This window comes from Callithrix jacchus, chromosome 19 (assembly GCF_049354715.1).
Source record: "Callithrix jacchus isolate 240 chromosome 19, calJac240_pri, whole genome shotgun sequence".
In the NCBI taxonomy this organism is placed as follows: Eukaryota; Metazoa; Chordata; class Mammalia; order Primates; family Cebidae; genus Callithrix; species Callithrix jacchus.
In genome coordinates this window covers 28,316,361-28,336,317 of record NC_133520.1, presented here as the reverse complement: position 1 = coordinate 28,336,317, position 19,957 = coordinate 28,316,361, and the positions used below count along the sequence as shown (strand labels likewise).

The 19,957-nt window shown below is 53.5% G+C and overlaps 1 protein-coding gene across 2 annotated transcripts in view; it reads right to left on the bottom strand.

Annotated features, from left to right (window-relative positions):
- Nucleotides 1-19,957, bottom strand: part of PKP1 (plakophilin 1) — a 50,039-nt gene that overhangs the window by 10,723 nt on the left and 19,359 nt on the right. For both annotated transcript variants that reach the window (XM_035280656.3, XM_078356792.1), the window contains exons 3-9: nt 10,357-10,751; nt 6,969-7,113; nt 5,851-6,058; nt 4,861-5,038; nt 3,365-3,479; nt 1,649-1,804; nt 610-786 (exon numbers count right to left, since the gene is read on the bottom strand). In XM_035280656.3, the coding sequence (XP_035136547.1) occupies nt 610-786; nt 1,649-1,804; nt 3,365-3,479; nt 4,861-5,038; nt 5,851-6,058; nt 6,969-7,113; nt 10,357-10,751 (1,374 nt within the window). The remainder of the gene's footprint in view (nt 1-609; nt 787-1,648; nt 1,805-3,364; nt 3,480-4,860; nt 5,039-5,850; nt 6,059-6,968; nt 7,114-10,356; nt 10,752-19,957) is intronic.

Sequence of the window (19,957 nt, the reverse complement as noted above, 5' to 3'; positions counted from 1 at the left end):
TGGCTTGGCGTTCTCGGAGCTGCCCAGCCTCCTTCCTCACAGCTGGGGAAGTTTTCTGCCCTTGGTTCACTCTAGAGCTGCTGCTGCTCAGTTCCCCTGCCCTAAGTAAAGCTGAAGAATGGGGTGCCACCTGGCCCATCTCCACTCTTCCTGATTGCAAATAGGTTTCCTCTGGCTTTGCCCCATGCCACTGTGCCCCCCAACCCAATATCCGCACGCATTTTGTCACATCTTCTCGGGACCTGCTTGGACCCTAAACCCTCTTTTTCCACTTCTGTCAATTCAACAAATGGGAGACTCCTTTTGCCACAAACACCCTCTCCTCTTCTCTCCCTGACCCCAGGCAGAGCCCCTGGGACCAAGAACCATGTGGCCAAGAGGACTGTGGTCATGGACAGACTCTGACCTCAGTGGGCCCACACAATCTGTGCCCCCCAGCAGCTCCTGAAGGGCAGGGGCATTTCCCCAGTGCCCAGCCCAGAGCTCAGCGTATGCCAGGCACTCTGCTCATAGGAAGCTCTAAAGCCGGGGTTCAGGTTGGGGGGAAAAGCAGGGAGCAGTGGCTGGAGGACGAGGATGCTGTGGGAGAGAAGGTGCAGCCCCACTTACCAGCCCCTTGCTGGCCGTCAGATTCTGCAAGGCACCCGCACAGGCCTCCAGGGTGGCATCTTTCTTGCTCTTGCCCATGAGGTTCAGGTAGGTGCGGATGGCATCTGAATGGTACAACCAGCCACTGCCCTTGGGGTTGGTCTCTTCCTCAGGCAGGGGGCAGTCGAAGTTGTTGTTCTGAGGATGGAGAGCAGGTCAGTGGGGTTGGTGAGGAGCCTCATGAGAGGACACGACCCAGGCACTCTGTCCCCATCCCCCAGCCTCAGGGTTGTGGTTCCAGATAGGACGAGCTGAGGACCTGCCTGCGGAGGCAGGAAGCCCAGGACCACTCCAGGGCACCCCTTTCCTCTGTTCCCTGCAGCAGCTCCATGGGCTGCAGGAATGGGTCCCCCAGACTTCCCAGGGCATGGGAGAAGAGAGCATCCTGGCATCCTGGGAACTGTGCTCCAGGGCAGCCTCGGCCCAAACCTTCCAGATACGTGGGGCTGCTTTGGGCTCTCCCATTATGAGGCTTCCTCTCCTTCCAGACTCAGAAAGTAGGTATAACCCACCCTGGACCAGTGGGGGTGGTCCGGGATTCCACAGCTGAGTCCAGTGAAGGAGGCCTGACCACCCCTCCCCGGCAGGCTTCTGCTTCTGGGGAAACCCGGGAGGGCTCAGGAGATGGTGGGACCCAAGGCCAGAAAGGGTGAGAGTTCTGGCTTCCCTCAAATCCTCAAGGGTAAGGGAGAAGATGGGGGAGACTTGACCCATTATACAGTAAGAAAGACCAAGGCCTGCAAACAGAGGGCTGGAGTTTCTGACCTCTAAGGTGGTCTAGTCCCTACAGTTCCAAGAACAGATTCCCCGCTGTGCAAGATGAATGGCCTCTACCCAGTGCCCAGAGTGCAACATGAGCCCCAGCCAAGGCTTCATCCCGAGACCGGCCCTTAGGGCTGGCTTCAGGCCCCAGGAGGGCCCAGTGGAAAGGGAAGATGAAGCAGCGGCACCTGGTGGGTGATCGACGGGCAGGCCCCGGCCCTGCTGATGCTGTACTCACCATCATCTTGTCACTCTTGTTGCTGAAGCAGCCAGTGGAGGATTTCTCCGTGTAGGTGTTACGGGCGTTGTACTCCAGCTGGCGGTAGCGGGTGGGCACCTCGGCATCCAGGCGGTAGGAGAGGTTGTGCAGGACACACATGCAGTTTTCCACGGACTGGGGACCAAGCAGAGGCAGGGGCCTGAGCCGCCACCCAGCCTGACAGGCTCCTGGCCTTCCACCTACCCTAACTAATAAGAGAGCAGAGGCACCTGGGCTGCATCGGGAGAGATGAGCCCAGGCACCCAACACACTCTCAGCCTGGAAAGTCTCCCAGGGCCACTCTGGGACCTGAGTTTGAATCTGCCATTTCCTGGCTGCGTTAACTTGACCGGCCTCACTTCTCTGGGCCTCAGCTTTCACACCTGTAAAATGGGACTACAGCCATCCACTTCACTAGGCTATTGGAAATATGATACAGAGAAAGTACTTTTCATGGGACCTAGCATGTGGTAGGACTGCTATGACAACATGCCCATGGGCAGACTGGGATATTGAAGAATGCGTCTTTCCTCCCAGAACAAAGACTCTCTCCTCCAGAAGAAGCCCCATGCCTCTAGATGCCAAAGCCATTTAGCTTTGTCATCACTCTTCCCATGACCAGTCCTCGGCTGTCAATGTCAGTGGTGCTAACTCCACACTAACAACACCCAGGACTTCATCATGGCAGCCGTGCCCAGAACGTGGTCAATTTCCTTTGGCAAACCCCCAAGACTAGGGTTTGGGAACAGCATATTTACCCTCCTAAATGTCTGGCCCTTGCTGGGGTCTAAGGGAATCTGACTTCTGGGGTTTGGGGTTACACAGGTACTGGGGATGTTGCGCCCACAGCAGAAAAGCATCTTGCCCATTGGAACCAGGCTGAGCAGCCCAGTGACAAGGCTCTCCTTTGCAGCCCTGCTGTTGCTTCCAGTGGGGGGAGCAGGAAATAAAAATCCCTCCTCAGGGAAACTGTGCTGAGAACTGAGGTGCCATGATGCCCAGCCAGTGCCCTGGTGAACCTGTCTCCTGAGCCACTGTCTGCCGTGGTGGGGACATAATCAGCCTTCTGTTTATCTGCCCTTCAGCGATTGTTTTTCTTTCTGTTTGTCTGTGCTGTGTGTCCAGACGTCTAGAGAGGGCAGAAAGGTGACTGTGCCGATGGCTTTTCTGGGAGGCACAGGGAAGACAGCAGTGGCAGAAGGAGCTTCGTCTTGGAGGACACTAAGCCCTGGGAGCACCAATGCGAATTCCTTGGGGCTGTGGGGCAGGGTTCAGGCTGCAGGGCAGGGCTTGGCAGTGCCAATGCCAGCACAGCGAGCAGACTCTCGCTGGGAGCTCCCTCTGTGCCAGGCCCTCTTTGTGTTTTGTTTATTAACTAATCAAGTCCTTCAGACAACCCTTGAGGTTGATACGATCACGACCATTTCCATGAGAGTGGAGAGTGAACTGGGGAACAGAGAGATTAGGGAAGCAGCTGCATTCATTCCACCTCTAAGTGAGGGAGATTGGATTTGCATGGGCACACTGTCTCCAGAGCCCACCCCTGTAGCCACCACTAGGCCCTGCATCCCGATGCCCCCTCTACCACCCCTGATTCTGTGCTCCTGTCTTGTCACTGACCGAGGCCTCAAAGGCACCCAAAAAACATAGTGGGCTGGGCCTGGGGGTCGGGGTACCACCAGGGGATGCACTCACCTTGTCGTCACAGCGGCTGGCCGCCACACAGTTCTGGACATAGGCCATGAGGGAATCAATGAGCCCTGAGTAGTTGCGCATGGTCTGGCGGCCTGCATCAGCTGAGCTCAGGTTCCTGGGGGAGAGGACAGAGGGTGGGAAAGGGCAGAGAAAGGGGGAAGAAAGAACAGGGAAGGTGGGGACAAGAGAGAGAGTGTGGTGGGGGACAGGCAGGGGAGGGGAGAGCAGAGAGGAGATGACGAGGTGGAGATTGGAGGTTGTGGTAGGCGGAAGGAAGAGGAAAGAGAAAAGAAATGAAGAGAAGAAAAGATGAAGAAAAAGGAAGGAAAGAGAAACCATTTAGCTAATTCTGCCTGGCCCTGGCTGAGGCTGAAATGAGGCTCATTTGCACTCAGTTCTTCTCCCCCTTTGCCCTGCCCAGCAACTTTATAACTGGCAATGGCTCCATGTGGCAATGGTCCCTCTGTAGCTGCAGCTCAAGGCTCACACCCTGCTACTAGTGGCCCTTTGTGGAACAAGAACTGGAAGCTCTTGCATGCCCAGTCTCTTTCTGTGGGGCAGGAAGAAGCCCTGTTGATGCTGGATCAGAAGTGGGGCTGCGGGTGGCCGGGCTGGGCACCAGAAGCTCCCTCTCCATGCAAGCTGTGTTCTGCCCCTAGCAGTAAGCTCGTTCCAAGCAATCTGGGCTCATCAGCCTGGTGCAAGTGGGGTGTGGCTACAGTAGTACTTCAGCCCCATAAAACTCTTAATTACCCTGGGTTTTCATCTCCCCAACCTCTCTGCTTCCTGGGGGCTGCTTCTGAGGCTGGCAGGGAGAAGCACAAGTTGAGACACAGAGGCACATGCCAGCTGCACCTACCATTCTGGGGTTGGGGGGTGGTTCTCAGGAGTTGGGGCAGACAAACCCCATTAGAGCAAGTTTGGACCCTAAAAGGGGTCCTGCTTCAGGGCTCCAAGCCACCCCTCCCGCCAGCTTGTAAACCTCCGCTTCTAGAACAAGCCCCCCCACCAGCTGCCACACCCTGGTACGGAACTTAGAAAACTTTGGCCAAAGCAGTGCCATCTTCATGCCAATGCACACGGCAAACGGTTTTAACACCACAGCCGGGAAGTGACTCATTAGCAACCAATTGGTAGACTTTTGAATAAAAGAACACTCTTCAAGATAGCACAAGAAATGCATTTTTTTCAGGGGGTGGAGGAGGGAAATGGTTGAACCAGTTTGGATATTCAGATCCAGGCATTTCCACTCATGGATTCCTGACTAGTGTCCGCTGCATTCTCTCAAAGTGGGTGGTAGGGTGCTGAGCCTTATCCAGATCCGGGGACATTAGGAGGGCCTGAGCCCCTGTGTCCTGGAGCCTGCCCAGAAGAGCCAGTGCCAGCTTGTCTATTATGTTTGTTCTATGTGCTGGCTGAACGTTGGCTGAAATGGGGACACCAGGGGAAGGGCCCAAGACTGGGACAAAAAGGCCCCATGTGTCCTCCTCTCTCACCTCAAGCAGCCCGTGGCATTGAAGAAGACCTCAGGGTCCACCACTTCCCGGGACACGTTGCTGTTGCCATTGCACCAGCCAGAGAAGGGAATGATGACACGGTCGGCCAGAACAGGCAGGGCGTCGGCAATGAGCTCCTCCTTCAGCTCGTCAGTGGAAGACAGGTTCCAGAGCAGCCCTGGGGATCAGAGACCATCAGCACAATTTGTGCCAGGCTCAGGAAGCCCTGGGGATCAAGGTAACAGCACCAGCCTGGACTCTAGCAAATGGACCCCTGAAACGTAACCTTCCAGGTAGGCCTGGTTTACAGAAGCTACTGTCTGACTGTTCCATGCGGCCATTTCTCACTGTCCCAACCAGACTGCAGGGTCTTTGAGGTCAGGGAACATCTCAGAGTTCTCTGTCAAGGCCAAAATTATGCATATGGAAAGTGATCAAAAAATGTTTGATTGATCAGTGGTTTTTAGTATAAATTTTAGTACTTGGGCTCTTCTAATGCCATCTCTTCCATCTGAGAGTCATTCCAGAAATACTTATCGATTGTTACTTAGTACACGGTCTGCTCTTCCCAGCCCGTGACTTCTTCCTCTTGTGCCCCCAACCTTGAGTGCTTACCTTATTTCTTGAACACAGGGTAGGTGCCTAAGACCCGTTAACCCCTTCCCCCTGAGCCTTTCTCTCCATCACTTGTGAATCCCAGGGCTTGTGGAATATGATCTTGCCTGGACACCAGCCTTCCCACTCTTGCTCTCTAACCTCAAAAAGATGGTGACCCCTTGTGTGTGTGCACACCACCCAGGCTCACCCTCTGGACACCCCTAATCGGGCCAAGGCCAGTGTCGCTAAACTCTCAGGATATTAGCCCCAGGCCAAATCTGCTCAGTTGTGTCTTGTCCCAGCCTGGAGGGACTGGTTTGCACCCCAGCCTGGGGCCACAGCCAGCAGCCTTGCACAGCCCCCACGGTGGCTCTCCGTGGCCGTGCGTCCTACCGGTCAGCTGCTTCTGGATCTCTGTGTTCCCGGTTCTCCTCAGGAGGCTGACGGCCTCGCGGATCCCATTCTGCCTCCGTGTCTCCAGCTTGTTGGTGGTGCTCCTGAACACCAGGTTGCGCAGGGCCCCCGCCGCAGCCTGCTGGACGTTCTGGTTGGGGCTGCGGAGGAGGTCCACCAGCTTGCAGATGCCTCCCAGCTGATAGACCTGCCGGGAGAGGGTCGCCACAGCACCTGGTCAAGGGAGCTGAGGTTGATCTGGTCATTCTATACTCAAAGCTGATTTGTTTTTTTCAGACCAAAAAAAAAAAAAAAATCTATCAGTTCAGAAAGATTCAAGTCAATCAAAATAAATAAGCAATGTGAGGTCATGATAACTGACCCAGATTGTGAATGGAAAGGCCTGGATTCAGATCCTAGCTCCCGTATCCTAGTTGGGAGACCCTCAGCTAGGATGCCTCCTGTTTCCTAAGCCCTGCTTTCCTCCTCTGGAGAATGGTGGTAAGGACCCAATAAGAAAGTGGATATAACTATATTTCAAAACCCTCAAGCAGAACACAGACAAAAGGGAAACTCTCTCGTGGGAACTCTCTCCTAGGGTAGAAACTGATGCAAACTTATCTGGGACTCTGGGAAACACATTTATGACACTACATCGTTGGGCTGAGCTGCGGGCCCTATAGTGTCCCACCTGCCAGAAAAGCTTTGCAGGCATCGACAGGCTCGGTTTTCCACCGTGAGACGCCTGAAGAGAGATGGGGAGTGGGAGAGAGGAAGCAGGTAGGGGGGCAGGAGTTGAGAGCGGGGAGCAGTCATATTCTTTGGCGGGATTTCAGAAAGGGGATTTCTGTTGAACCCATGGTTGGCATTGAAGTGTCTCTTCCATGACCAGCGGAGGAAATGTCCACTACCTAATGTCCACTTAAACAGAGGGCTTTGCTCTGCAAAAGGTTACGACACCCAGTTCTAACCTTGAGCAATGCGAAGGCCGCTGGCAGCTGGGCAGGGCAAGAAGGAGCCAACTGCAGATCCCCCAACCCATCTCTAAAAGCAGAGTCAGGCCGACACATCCAGGCCCTGCGCAGGCCCACTAAGGAGGAAAGTGTGCAGCCAGCTACCTGCTGCTTGGCAGATTCATCCTGGAAGCAGGTATGCTGGATGAAATAGGCCCCAATGGCCTGGAACTTCTCATCCTGGGAGCTCAGGTACTGCACAGCCTTGGGGATGGTCAGCCCACTGCACTCGATGTCCTCACTGCAGATCCTGTGAAGAATGGGCAGTGGGGGTGGTTACAGGCTGGGTTGGGAGCCCTGGTGAGGGGCTCAGAGTTCCTCTTGGGACACTAAGCTGACACAGCCTCATCCACCCTCTGGATAGCCAAAGCAAGGTGGCCCAGGGCCACTTGGAGAACACCCTGGGGACGGCTCCTCTCCTCCAGAGGAGGGAAGGCCACACCCATTGGATTTTTCCCATGTGAGAATAGTGAGCCCTGGTCACAGTCAATGTCCAAGCAAGTATATTTTCTTTCTCTGCACTGGGGAAAATTTCCTCCCTATTCCCTGAGGTGAAGCTTCCCACCCACCTTGCCACCTCTCTTGTTTTTGCCTGTATTAGGAAAATGGAAGACAATGGCCACGAGCCCACCCACCCACCCATCCATCCCTCCAACCATCCACCCACCCACGCACCCACTCACCCATCCATCCACCCACCCACCCATCCCTCCCTCCATCCATCCACCCACCCACCCACCCACCCATCCCTCCCTCCATCCATCCACCCACCCACCCACCCACCCATCCATCCATCCACCCACCCACCCACCCATCCCTCCCTCCATCCATCCACCCACCCACCCACCCACCCACCCATCCATCCCTCCATCCATCCACCCACCCACCCACCCACCCACCCACCCATCCATCCATCCACCCACCCACCCACCCACCCATCCCTCCATCCATCCGTCCGTCCATCCATCCATCCATCCATCCATCCATCCATCCATCCATCCATCCAACTATCCCCAAGTCCAGCTGGCTCTTACACAAACATTTTCACATCTATCCTTTCTTCCTATTCTTATAACCACCAATTTCCTGATATTGATTACTTTAATGGCAGCAAGAGACTCCCATAATTGGCTTTCTTCTCAAGCTCCCCCATCTAACGTTTTACACCCTTTTACCCGATAAGTCTCCCTAAAACCCTGTTCACTGTGTTGTTCTCCAGCTCAGAAACCATCGGTGGCTTCTCCATACTTCAGGTTTATGTGTAAACTGTTAAGCCTGATATCCAAGGGCAAGTATGAGGTTGAATCATAGGAAATGTCTATATTCAACCTTTTTTTGAGCCACAAAACCAGAAATTTCATACGTGTTAACCTAATCTCACCTAGCTCCACTGTGCCCGTTGAACATTCCCCAGCCCCTACCTAGGGTCTGCTCCAGCAGGAATGTCCCCTTCACTGTACCGTGGCCAGATCTCAGGGATGCCTCAAGGCACACCACTGGCCCTGCTGAAGCCCACCTCTGTGACACCCTCCCAGGGAAGGGAAACCTCTCTTCTAAGAACCTCTCCAGCCTCCCTGGTGTAGAGTCACGGGGTGGTGACTGGCTGTATCCAGCATTCAGAGAGGGAGTCTTCTCCTCATGCTCTGACATACCTAGTGCTCAGTAAACACTCACGATTCTAGCCGTAACAACCCAACTTCAGCTCTAAGAAAAACACCCAAGATATAGAGCTCTCTGGCACTAGGTTAGCAGTATTGATGCCCACACTGGGAAAACGTCACCCTGCATTCGTCAGCAAAATGTCATCCCTAAATGGGTTGACACTCATCCCTTCCATTTCTCACCTAGAACCTCCACTTAGGGCCTCTGGTTGGGGCAATGAGCTGAAGCCAGAGGCTGCCCTGATCAGCCTCCAAGAGAGAGAGCTTTCTTAGTTCTTCTCCAAATCACCTCAAATGTGCCTTACAGCCTTCAAGTAGTTAAGAAAGGTCCAGCTCTCTAACGGGGTTCTGCTTCTTTTCAGAACAGGGTGGTACTGGTAGAGGGGAGCACAGGATGTAGAGTCAGCTGTGTGGCCTTGGACTCTCTACTTAACATCTCTGTGCCTTGTTTTCTCCTCAGGAATACTCACGCCTGCCTTGCGGGGTGGCAAGAATTAAAGATGAAGAATGCAAAGCTCCTGAGGCTCTCTGAAAAGGAGTTCACTGTGTAGCTCCAGGACAGCTCTAGGTTGTCCCTATCATGGCTGTGTTCCTTGCACTTGCCAAAGCGCCTGGCATGTACTAGATGCTCAGCAAACATTTGCCAAATAAATAAATAACAATGAGCAGTAGGTGGCGATGAAGGACAATTTAAAGGTTCAGGGAGACCCCAGCCCTGAAGAGCAAGCTCAGTGTCACTTAGGATACCTATGTGTCTATAGCTCCTAATGGGGCACCCCATTTGATCTCCTTCCTTCCCTCTGGGTGATGGCCTTCAACATCTATGCACAGGAGTTCACTCTGTTCTGTAGCACTAGATCATGAAGTCACATGAAGTCCCTCAGGGTTTTTTTTTTTTTTTTTTTGATACAGGGTCTCACTCTGTCACCCAGGCTGGAGTTCAGCGGCGCTATCTCGGCTCACTGCAAACTTCGCTTCCTGGGCTTAAGTGATTCTCTTGCCTCAGCCTCCTGAGTAGCTGGGACTACAGGCACCTGCCAGCCATGCTTGACGGATTTTTTTTTTTTTTTTGAGACAGGGTTTCCCCATGTTCCCCAGGCTGGTTTCAAACTCCTGAGCTCAAGTGTCCCCTACCCCCTGCTGCCTCAGCCTCCCAAAGTACTGCGATTGCAGGCGTGAGCCACCACACGCAGACCATGTCCCTCAGTTTTTCATGTCTATTTGTCCTATTTGTCCTTCGGATTTACCTGTCTTATAATATAACCTAAAACCCATTCTATTCCCGTCGTCCATATTGGGGCTCATTCCTTTGCTCTTTCAGAACATGGATAGTCTGAAACTTACGTGCCTAAGATCAGAGGTTCTCAAATTCTACTGTAAATCAGAATCACTGGAGGGCTTGTTAAAATGTGCATTGCCAGCCCCTTTCCCAGTGTTTCTGAGACAGTAGTCCTGGGTGGGTTCTCCAAATGAGCATTTCTAACAAATTCCTGGGCGATGCTGATATTGCTGGTTGGAGGAGCACACTTTGAGAACCATTAGCCTGGCTAACCTTCTCTAATTAGCCTCCCTCAAATAGTGAGCTTTAAAACCTACACAGTCTGTGTCTGGGTTCTGTTTCACTTTCACACTAAAAACTTGAGGTCGGGGCCCATTGGGCCAGGTTCTCCCCATCAGGGAGCCCATGATGCCAGGGACAATGAACTCCCCAGTGACAGAGGCTATGCCTCTCCTGGCATCCCAGGAGCCCTTTGCAGGGCGCAGCAGCCCGGCTAAGGGTTTGTGTCCCACCTGGCCCTCCTGGCTGCCCAGCCCAGCCTAGCAGCACTCACTTGGAGCTGGCCCTAGAGTGGCTGAAGGACAGGTCCTTGTTGCAGGAGATGGGTGGGACATAGACGGGGTCCTGCTTGGAGGCACAGGATGGTGGGCGCACAGGGCATTTCTTCACGGCCTTCTGACCACTGCAGGTGCTGTAAAAGCTGTAGCGGTTCTGGGTGGTCTTGTGGCCCTTGCTGCCCAGCGTGCCCTTGCGCAGGGTGCCCCGTGGATCACAGTAGAGGTCAGGCTCACTGCGGCTCGCTTTGATTTTCTGCATGAAGCAGATGTCGCTGCCTGCGCCGGTGGTGTTACAGATGCCCCGTGGGTAGTGCCGGCTCCAGTTCTCCATCTGGCTGTAGGAGCTGAAGCGCCTGTTGTCAGGCTCCCGCTTGAGAGTTCCATTGTAGATCTGGCCGGGGAAAGGGAGAAAAGCTTGGTCAGTTTCCTAAATGGGGATCCTGGACCCAGCGGGCCATGAGATACAGCCCTCCCCAGCCCCCATCATAATGCCCATAGGATCCCAGAATGTTTGGTGTGGAAGGAACCTGAGCCATCATCTGATATATTACTTTTTCAACTACAGGCTATGACCCATTATGGATTATAAAATAAATTTAGGGGCTGGGCATGGTGGCTTGTGACTGTAATCCCAGCACTTTGGGAGACTGAGGTGAGCGGATCACAAGGTCAGGAGATTGCGACCTTCCTGGCCAACACGGTGAAATGCTGTCTCTACTAAAAATAAAAAGAAAAGTTAGCTGGGCATGGTGGCATGTGCCTGTAGTCCCAGCTACCTGGGAGGAGGAGGCACGAGAATCGCTTGCACCTGGAAGGCGGAGGTTACAGTGAGCTGAGATCATGCCGCTGCACTCCATCCTGGGTGACAGAGCGAGACTCAGTCTCCAAAAAAAAAAGAAAAGAAAAGAAAAGAAAAATCAATTTAGAAGACTGTGACCATCATTTTAAAAAAGAGGGAATAGAATAATATATCCTGGAATATAAAATATCAGGGCACAATGCAGGTAGTAAAGTGGTTGTTTTGTGAAGCAGTGTGTGGGTACTGGGTTGCAATGTACAATGCATTTCTCACTGTGAGTTGCTGTCAAAAAAGTTGGACAGACTCTGATCTGGTCCCACATGGTACAGTCCAGAAGAAGGAGTTGGAGGCCCGAAGAAGAGGGGCCTTCTAGTTTACTCAGTGACGAAAGGGCAAAACCCGGACTTGAGCCTGAGGCTCCAAGCCCTGTGCCATTCCCAGGCGCACAGCAGTCTTCATTGGCCACTTAAACTCGGCACATGGAAATTTCTATTTTGGCCAGGACGGTTTACTACTGTTCTTTTCTGCTAAGCTCTTCATCGTGCCTCCCCTCTGCCAGGGCAAGAAGCAAATTGTAACAGGTCACCTCAAAGGCCAAAGAAGGACAATAGTCCTGCTCCCTGGGCCCTTTCACAAGGGACTGTGAGCTAGGAGCCTGCGTCACACGTGGAGGCAGGCCTGGGGTTGCAGGGGTGGTGCAGGAGTGCCTCCTGGACTTTGTTGTCAGGCTGGCAGTGGAGAAAAGCGGGCAGAGGCTCACTCCACCACAAAAGCATATGACATGTGACGGACAGTGAGGTGCCTCAGGGGCTCTGTGTGAGCCCAAGTGGGGAGTCAGCCTCCCTGGGAGGAGCCAGTGAGGCTGGAGGCTTGGTGGGAATTAGTTCCGGAACAGAACTGTCCGAGGAGGACTTTCCCAGGAGCTAGCAAGCCGGTGGGTCTGGCCTGCTTCAACTTGTTCTCAGAGTAGAGGATCAACATCGGGTCTGATAAAATGTCTCCACACAGGTGCTGACTTGGGACTCACCTTTGCTGGGATGGGCCAGGGCTAAACCGAGCAACCCAGGGCCTGCCCGCCTACCCCTGCCCCTCCCTGAGAGGAGAGAGAGAGAGAGAGAGAGTGTATGTGCATAGGGGAGGTCATTAGGTGACTAAGTAATTCCCTTCCACACCAGATCTGGCCACACAAGGCTGGGGAGGGGCTGGCACTCTACCTGGTCCCTTTTCATCTCTGCAGGGAGTCATAGCCAGCAGGAACCTCCCATGGCTTGAGCTCCCAGAAAGACTGGTGTCAAACCACCAGTCAGAAGTTGCATCCAAAACCCAGAAGCCACAGACTGTTAACCTTGCCAATGGCCTGCTCATCCCCTTCACCCACACACCCAGCTGTGCACTCAGGAAGGCACAGTTTTCTTCCCCAAACTGGGTCAAACCAAACTACCCTAAAGAGAATCAGTGTCTGGTTGTTGGGAGAGGCACAGGTGGACAAGCACAAGGCATGGGGAGAGGAGCTGAACAATTTTCTAAGCATCTGGGCATAGAATGCGTGTCTTGCAGATTGCAGGCAAAGTATGCCATGAAAACCTTTACAGATGCCACATCCTCCATTCTCCTCTCAGGGGAAGGAAGGTGGCAGATGGCAACATGGAGGGGGAAGCCCAGCATCGCCAAAGCGCGAAGGGCCGGCTAAGCCTTAAATGGAAATGCAACAAGGAGCACCCTTGTTCTCCGTAGATGACATGCCTGGACGTCATCTCAAACACCTGATGAGAAGCCCAAATACTCATCCTGGCCCAAACCCAGCAAAGATGTGATCATGCTGACTGAGCCTCACAGAGGCTCTGGGCTTTGCTTTCCTGTGCTGGGAAAAGGAGCAGCCAGTAGCCTTGCCAAGTCTCAGCAAGGGTGGGCTGCCCACAGAGAATGGGCACTGGCTGTACCCGCAGGGGAGTGGGCAAGGTGCAGAAGGCAGGGATGTCCCTGTGGGACTGCATTTCCCAGCCTCCTAGCATCGGCTGTACCCCAGTGGCGTCACCCATTCCTGGGAACCTCACCCCAGCTCTTAGTGTCATGGTGCTGGTGGGGTGTGCTGCTTGAGGACAGCCGGGTGTGACGCTCTCACGTCATCATGGCCCTTTGCTGTCACTTTGACAAGCAGGAGTAAAACCTCCTCCAAGTCAAACCCCATCCTGCCCTAGTGCCAGGAGGAGGCCTCCAAGGCACAAGGCACAAGGAGGCAAACTGCCACCAGCTTTCCCTGCACAAATGGCCGGGGACCTGGCTGAAGCCTGCAGCCTCAAAGTCTGAAATGGCAGCAACTGCCTGGGACTTAGGGTGCTTCCTCCGGCTCACTGCGCTGAGACCTGCAAAGTGGAGGAAGACCCCAGTGTCAAGAACACAGACGCTGGAGCAAGCCTGACCTGGCCTTGTCAGTTGTCTAGTGGATGGCCTTGGGCAAGTTACTTAAGCCCAATGTGCCTCGGTTTTTCCATCTGTAAAACTGGCATAATTATACTCAACATAGAGGGTTGCTGGGAGAATCCAATGAACTACTGTTTGTAAAGCACTTAGGACAGTCCACGACATGAGTATTTGCTCAGTAGGGACATCCGTATCCCTCTGACTCTTAGATTGGGCACAGGCCGGCTGCCTTAGGACATGGCGCCTAAAGGAGAGACTTTATGTCACCCATGACTTACCTAAAGGAGCTACCAGGTGTCATAAGAGGGAGGATGAACCCAGGAAGCCAAGACAGCCCAGGTGTATGCACCAGTATCAGAGCCCCATGCTGGTCTCATCCCACGGACACAGAACAGCCTAAATATGTCTCAGAAAAGTAGAGGAGCATGGTCTGCCCAGATGGAGCACCTCGGGTGAAGCCAGGCTTTATGACAAATGGTGCAGTGTTTCTTTACGTGGGTGGTGCTGGCATCTGAGGCAGAACAACTCTTCCTTGTACAGGCTGTCCCAAGCACCTCAGGTGTTTAATGCCCCAACCTCCAGGCTTTAAATGCCAGTAACGCCTCACAGTCATTGCAAAATGCCCCACACATTTCCAAACACTGTCTTCCAGGTCCCAAGCGAGCAGCTGCAGCCAGTATAGGATGCCCGGGCAGTGCACGTGTGCCTGCGCAGGTGGGAGAGCTTCACTGCCAAGGCCTGCTCTCCCAGCCACACCCCCACATTCAGATAGCGATCTGCTGGCAGCACCCGGCTCTTTGAATACAAAGGACAGTGACACACACTCAACCTCTTGTCTGGTTATCCCACGCTTCCTTGGGAAACTCCAGTCTCAGGTGGGATGTCTATGGATCAGAGCATTCCAGAGACTGGAAACTCAATTTCCTGGGAGCAGAGTTGATTACTCTGCCAGAGAGCAGGCTAGCCTGGGCAGCCAGGCAGAAATTCACAGCATCCCAAGAGACATGTTTCTTCACTTGGGAGACCAGTGTGGCTTTTGAGGGGTCACATAGTTTGAGGTGGGCCAGGAGAAGCTGCTTTTAGCTAGGAGTCCCCCAGTCAGTCCCTGCTCTGCTTCCTGCTTCTGTAATTCCCCTTCTCCTCTTCCTGCTTGGAGAAGTGGGGTGTTTTTAACCCCACACTGAAAGCTCCCCTCTCTTTCTGTCCCTCCTTAAGTCAGGAAACTCTCGGAGGCCAACCCCTCCTTCACAGGCAAGGAGACAGTCCCAGAGGGTGGCTGGACCACAGTGAAGCAATACAAGCCCCAGATCCAGGGCCTCAAAGAACTGAATATGACCAGCTGACCCTTGAGAGAGCCACTCAGTCTGGAGTGGCCCCAAAGCTGGAAAGGCTCCTGATAGCCCAGGGTCATCGGACAGGGCAGCAAGTAACTATTCAGAAAGAGATGGCGTCCTCCTGTCCTTCCATTTGAGAGTCCTTACTGACTCCCTCCTTTTACACCCCACGGCCCAGACTCTGGCCCCTGCTCTCATCGGCTTACCACCAGACAACCCCAGTGCCTCCCACTGCCCCCACCCAGCCCCCAGAGCTCTGGTCCCTGCCTTGCGATGCCATCACTCCACCTTCCTCAGGCAAAGCTTTCACCAGTCCGTGCCACGTTAGAGAACCTACAGTGTGTCTGCTCCTTACCAGACAAACTCCTCAGCCCGCCCACCCTGCCTGTCCAGCCATCTCTTCCCTCCCCAGCACACCTGCCTAAGCTACTCCTTGACCTCAGTCACATCCTAGGCTCCCTGCTTCTGTTCAGATGCTCCCCTACCCTGCACAGCTTTTCCTTACCTGCCTCCTCCCAAATCCTACATTTCTCCAAGGCCTCTCCTCAACCTGTCATCTCCAAAAGGCCTGTTCTAACCCAGCCCTGTCTCCATAAAGACCAGAGTTGGAATTCTTTGCCCTTACAGCCAGGGGCCTATGGTCTCATTTGTTTTCTAGTTGCTAATGTTGGTTTCTGTAGGATGCCCTTAATTGTGCCTGAAACAGGGCTGAGCTCACAGCAAGTGCTCAGTGAAAGGCAGACTGTGACTGAGAATTTGTGTTGCAGATGGAGATTCAGGATGCTGACTGGCACTGGAGTTCCCACGGCCTCCAGGGCACAGAGGAGAGAGGAGGCACCAGGAGCAAAGTGGGCTGGCGGGAGGTAGGGCCGTGCTAGGCAGGGTGAGGAAGCTTGTGTGGGTGTACAGGATGGAGTCCGGCTGTGATGTCCAGAAGGCTTCCCTTTACCCCTTGACCTGAGCAAAGCAGCTGGGTGGTTGAGCCCAGAGAATTCTATCTAACTCTAGCTGGACAGACAGAAGCTGCTGGACTCCTTGGCAGTTGGGTATGTTCCTGGCAGGACAAGATGAAAAGAGTGTCTGTGTCCCCGGCTATTAGCCCATTTTGAAACCAAGCTTCTGCCAGCAGGGTGGGGCTGGCCAAACCAGTTCTCCAGCGAGACACACCCTGGTCTGCCTGCCAAGTCCCACACCCAGCAGTGCCATCTTCAGCAGAGTGATCTCCCAAGGCCCTTTTCATGAAAGTGAGTGCACGCACAGTTTCATAGAGTCCTCATCCCTGTCGGGCCTGGCGAGGGCTCACTTGAGAAAGAACCTTGATTAGACGCCTTTCAAGGACGGGTTCCATTTGCCACTTGCCTAGTACCTCCCACTCCCCACTCAGTGCCCAGATGAAGGGCTCTCATGTAGTTAGTAGGCAAGTAGCAACCCTTTCATCTGGGATTTCAGCCAGGATCGGACCGGGGGACTGGGCATACCTGGCCCGTCGCAAGCTGCACCTCTGCATGTGGCTCAGCGGCTCTGCCCTCACCCTCTCTAGGAGTTCAGAGAGCACAGCTTCTCTCCCAGCAAGGCTGGTGAGGACAGGGCATATAGGGCTCCAGGCAGTCGAGAATCTTCCCAGAGGGGCAGGGGCAGCTGCTTATTCAGCAGTCTGAGTCAGCATGGGAGCCACTGGGGCCTGAGTCACAAAAGATGGGACTTCAGCAGGGGGAGTGTTGATCCCTGCCTCCTGGCTCCTCTGGGCATGGCTCCTTCTCTGAGAAGCAGGGGGTTCCACCCTGGGCTGACCCTCCTTTCTTTTCCTGGCACACTGCTTTGGGCAGAGTAGCCCCACTGCTCAGAAGCCCTCACGTCTGAACACAGAGCAATTCTGTTTGGCCTTGGAGGAGGTGTGGTGGGTGTGCCTCACTGTGAGACCTCAAAGGCAGAAGGAGCTACACCCAAGTGCCATCACCAGCACCCCAAGACCAGCAGGGCCCACCCAGGTGACAACTCCATAAGGCACTTGCTAAGTGCTACTGAATTGAAGTCGCTAAGTGTCCACTGAGAGAAGGCACAGCAGAAACTAGAAACAGCGCGATGACCACTGTGGGCGCATGTTGCCACCTGAATTTTTTAAATGTTAAAAAAACCACAAAAGAAGTGTTGGTGCCTATCCTCAGAGTAGAGACTTTCCCAGAGATCTGGTTAATAATGGTGTCCCTTATTGCTTTGAAAAGCAGAAAGTGTGAACACACTTCAATCAGGCCAGTGTTAACAAATGTCTCTGGATAACTGAGGACAGCTTTCTAAAGTATCTGGATAACTAAAGCCCAAGCAGAAACTATCCCATAAACTCTGTAGCCTGTGGGTCTTTCGAGAAGATGCCTTCTCCAGTGAGGCCACAATTCTGGGGTAAAGAAGGCATCTTAGCCTCTTGTGCCCCAGGCTCTAAGCCTGCCTGCAGAAGTCAGGTCCATGGTGGTTCCTGGAGCCTGCTGTGGGGGCAACATGCACTTGTGCAGCCTGGCACCTAGCCGACACCTGGCAATCCATCAACACACAGCTATACCAGCCCCTGCACCAGCTCCATCTCCACCTTCTGCTCCCTGCCTATTTGCTGCCCTGTGGGGAAAAAGCAGGTTTTCTGAAATGCTCCTTTTTTGCCTTTCCCCCTCTACACCTGAGAAGTAGGTTTTTCTCATCTCCTAACACTGCTAGGATGGGTTTGGAAATGACAACCTAAAGTTTCATACACAGACATCTCTGCTTCCTTTAGACAGGGAAACCCCTGACAGCTGTTTGCCACTTCAGACGCAACTCTCACAGGTCTAAGTGGTAGGAGACCCCTGGCCCTCAGCCATCTCCCTTCCATGGCCCCAGGCAAGCCGAAAGCAAGGTCTTGTGTTTTGAGATCACAGCTTCTGGCTTTCAAACCCAGCGATGGTTCATCATGAAAAGGGAAAGCCAAGGGGGCATCCTGATATGAAGTAACTGCTGGAGTCCTGGATGATGGGCCAGTGCCCTGGAAGAGCACACTTAAGGGTCAGGAAGAACCCACTAGGCCAGATTCCCCCCACCTATACTGGGAGGTTGCAGGGAAGGCTGGCTGGCCCCAGAGCCACTCCACGCACTGGACCAGGAGGTGCTTCCCAGCCCTAGGAAGAGGAGGGCCAAAGGCTGGGAGGTGGCGGCATCCCTAAGGGCAGGTGCTGACCTGGCCTAGAAAAGAACTCCCTGGAGACCCAACAGTGGAAAGAGCCCACTTCTGCTGGTTAGACAAAGGTTTTTGGTTGTTTGCTTGTTTGAGATAGCTCTGTAGCCCAGGTTGGAGTACAGTGGTACAATCATGGCTCACTGCAGCCTCGAACTCCTGGGCTCAAGTGATCCTCCCACCTCAGCCTCTCGAGCAGATGGGACCACAGGTGCGCACCACCAAGCCCAGCTGATTTTTAAATTTTTTTGTGAGACGGGGTCTCCCTATCATGCCCAGGCTGGTCTTGAACTTCCGGCCCTAAGCTATCCTCCTGCCTCAGCTTCCCAGAGTGCTGAGATTACAGGTGTGAGCCACTATGTCCAGCCTGTCAGTCAAGAATTTTACATGAAGGGAGAGACAGCTGGCTGGGCCCTTCAGTGCTTGAGTAATAGCTCTCACCTTTGGAAGATGAGTGTGTGGGCATGCACACTCACACACATGCACACACACACTTCTGTATGCACTCCCCACCTGCCCACATGGGGCACACATCACTTTGCCAAAAGTGGACTCAGGTAAGGAAGGTCTTTGGAAGTTCCTTGAGCATATCCTGAGCACCATCACCGGCGTGGTGCTTCCCAGTGTGCAAAGGGCTTCCCTGTTCATCACTTTGTGATGATCTCCCGCCTGGCCAATGAGGCGGCAGGGCAGAGAGCAGCAGCTTTGTTCTCTTTGTGAGCATATTAAGCTCAGAGAACTTTAGGCTGGTCCAAGCCCACACAGCTAAGATGGGGCAGGCCCTAAGCCAGGACTCAGGTCTTTGGTGTCTCTTACGGTGATTGTCCTCCAGCCACTCTGCTACCAGAGGCTGGTGACACAAACAAATCTACATGGCAAAGAGGCTTTGTAGCTAGGGGGCCTCTATAGAAACTCTAGCATCTCTGGCTAGTTGCTGGACCCCACTCCTGGAAGACCCCATCCCCAGGGGTTCTAGACACAGGAGGTGCCAGCCCTTCTTCTTTGGGCCAACTGTGGGAAGTTCTTTTTTTTGAAACAGTTTCACTCTTGTTGCCCAGTCTGGAGTGCAATGATGCAATCTCGGCTCACTGCAACCCCTGCCTCCTGCCTCAGCCTCCCAAGTAGCTGATATTACATGTGCACACCACCGCACCCAGCTAATTTTTGTATTTTTAGTAGAGATGGGGTTTCGCCATGTTGGCCAGGCTTGTCTCGAACTCCTAACCTCAGGTGATCTGCCTGCCTCGGCCTCCCAAAGTGCTGGGATTATAGGTGTGAGTTATCATGCCCAGCCGGGAGGTTCCTGAAGACATTTAGAAAGTGAGTGGCTTTTGTCATTTGAGTGAGTGATATAAAGTTTCCTTTCAAAATAAATGCATTGGAATAGCTGCGCATGGTGGTGTGTACCTATAGTTCTAGCTACTTGGAAGTTTGAGGCAGGAGGATTGCTCGAACCGAAGAGTTCGAGACCAACCTGGGCAACATAGTGATGCCCTATCTCTAAAATAAATGCATGAGTAAATAAATGCATTGGAACTGATAAGTAATTCCCTTAAAATAAGTAAATAATAGTTGGTATGATTTTGCAAAAATTGTGACAACAGAACGCAAATGATGGAGGTTTAGGAAACATGATTGCCCGTAGTGGCAAAAGTACCAGGATGTGACAGTGTGACCAGGAGCCCTGAGCCAGGAGTCAGGAGACCACGCTCCACTCTTGGTCTCCCATGCCTAGCTGTGCAGACTCAGGCCATCACCTCACCTCTCTAAACCTCTGTTTCCCCAACTGCAGCATGCCCTGTAAGGCTTCTTCTGAAGGAAGGCAGTTTGGCAGTCTACGATTCATC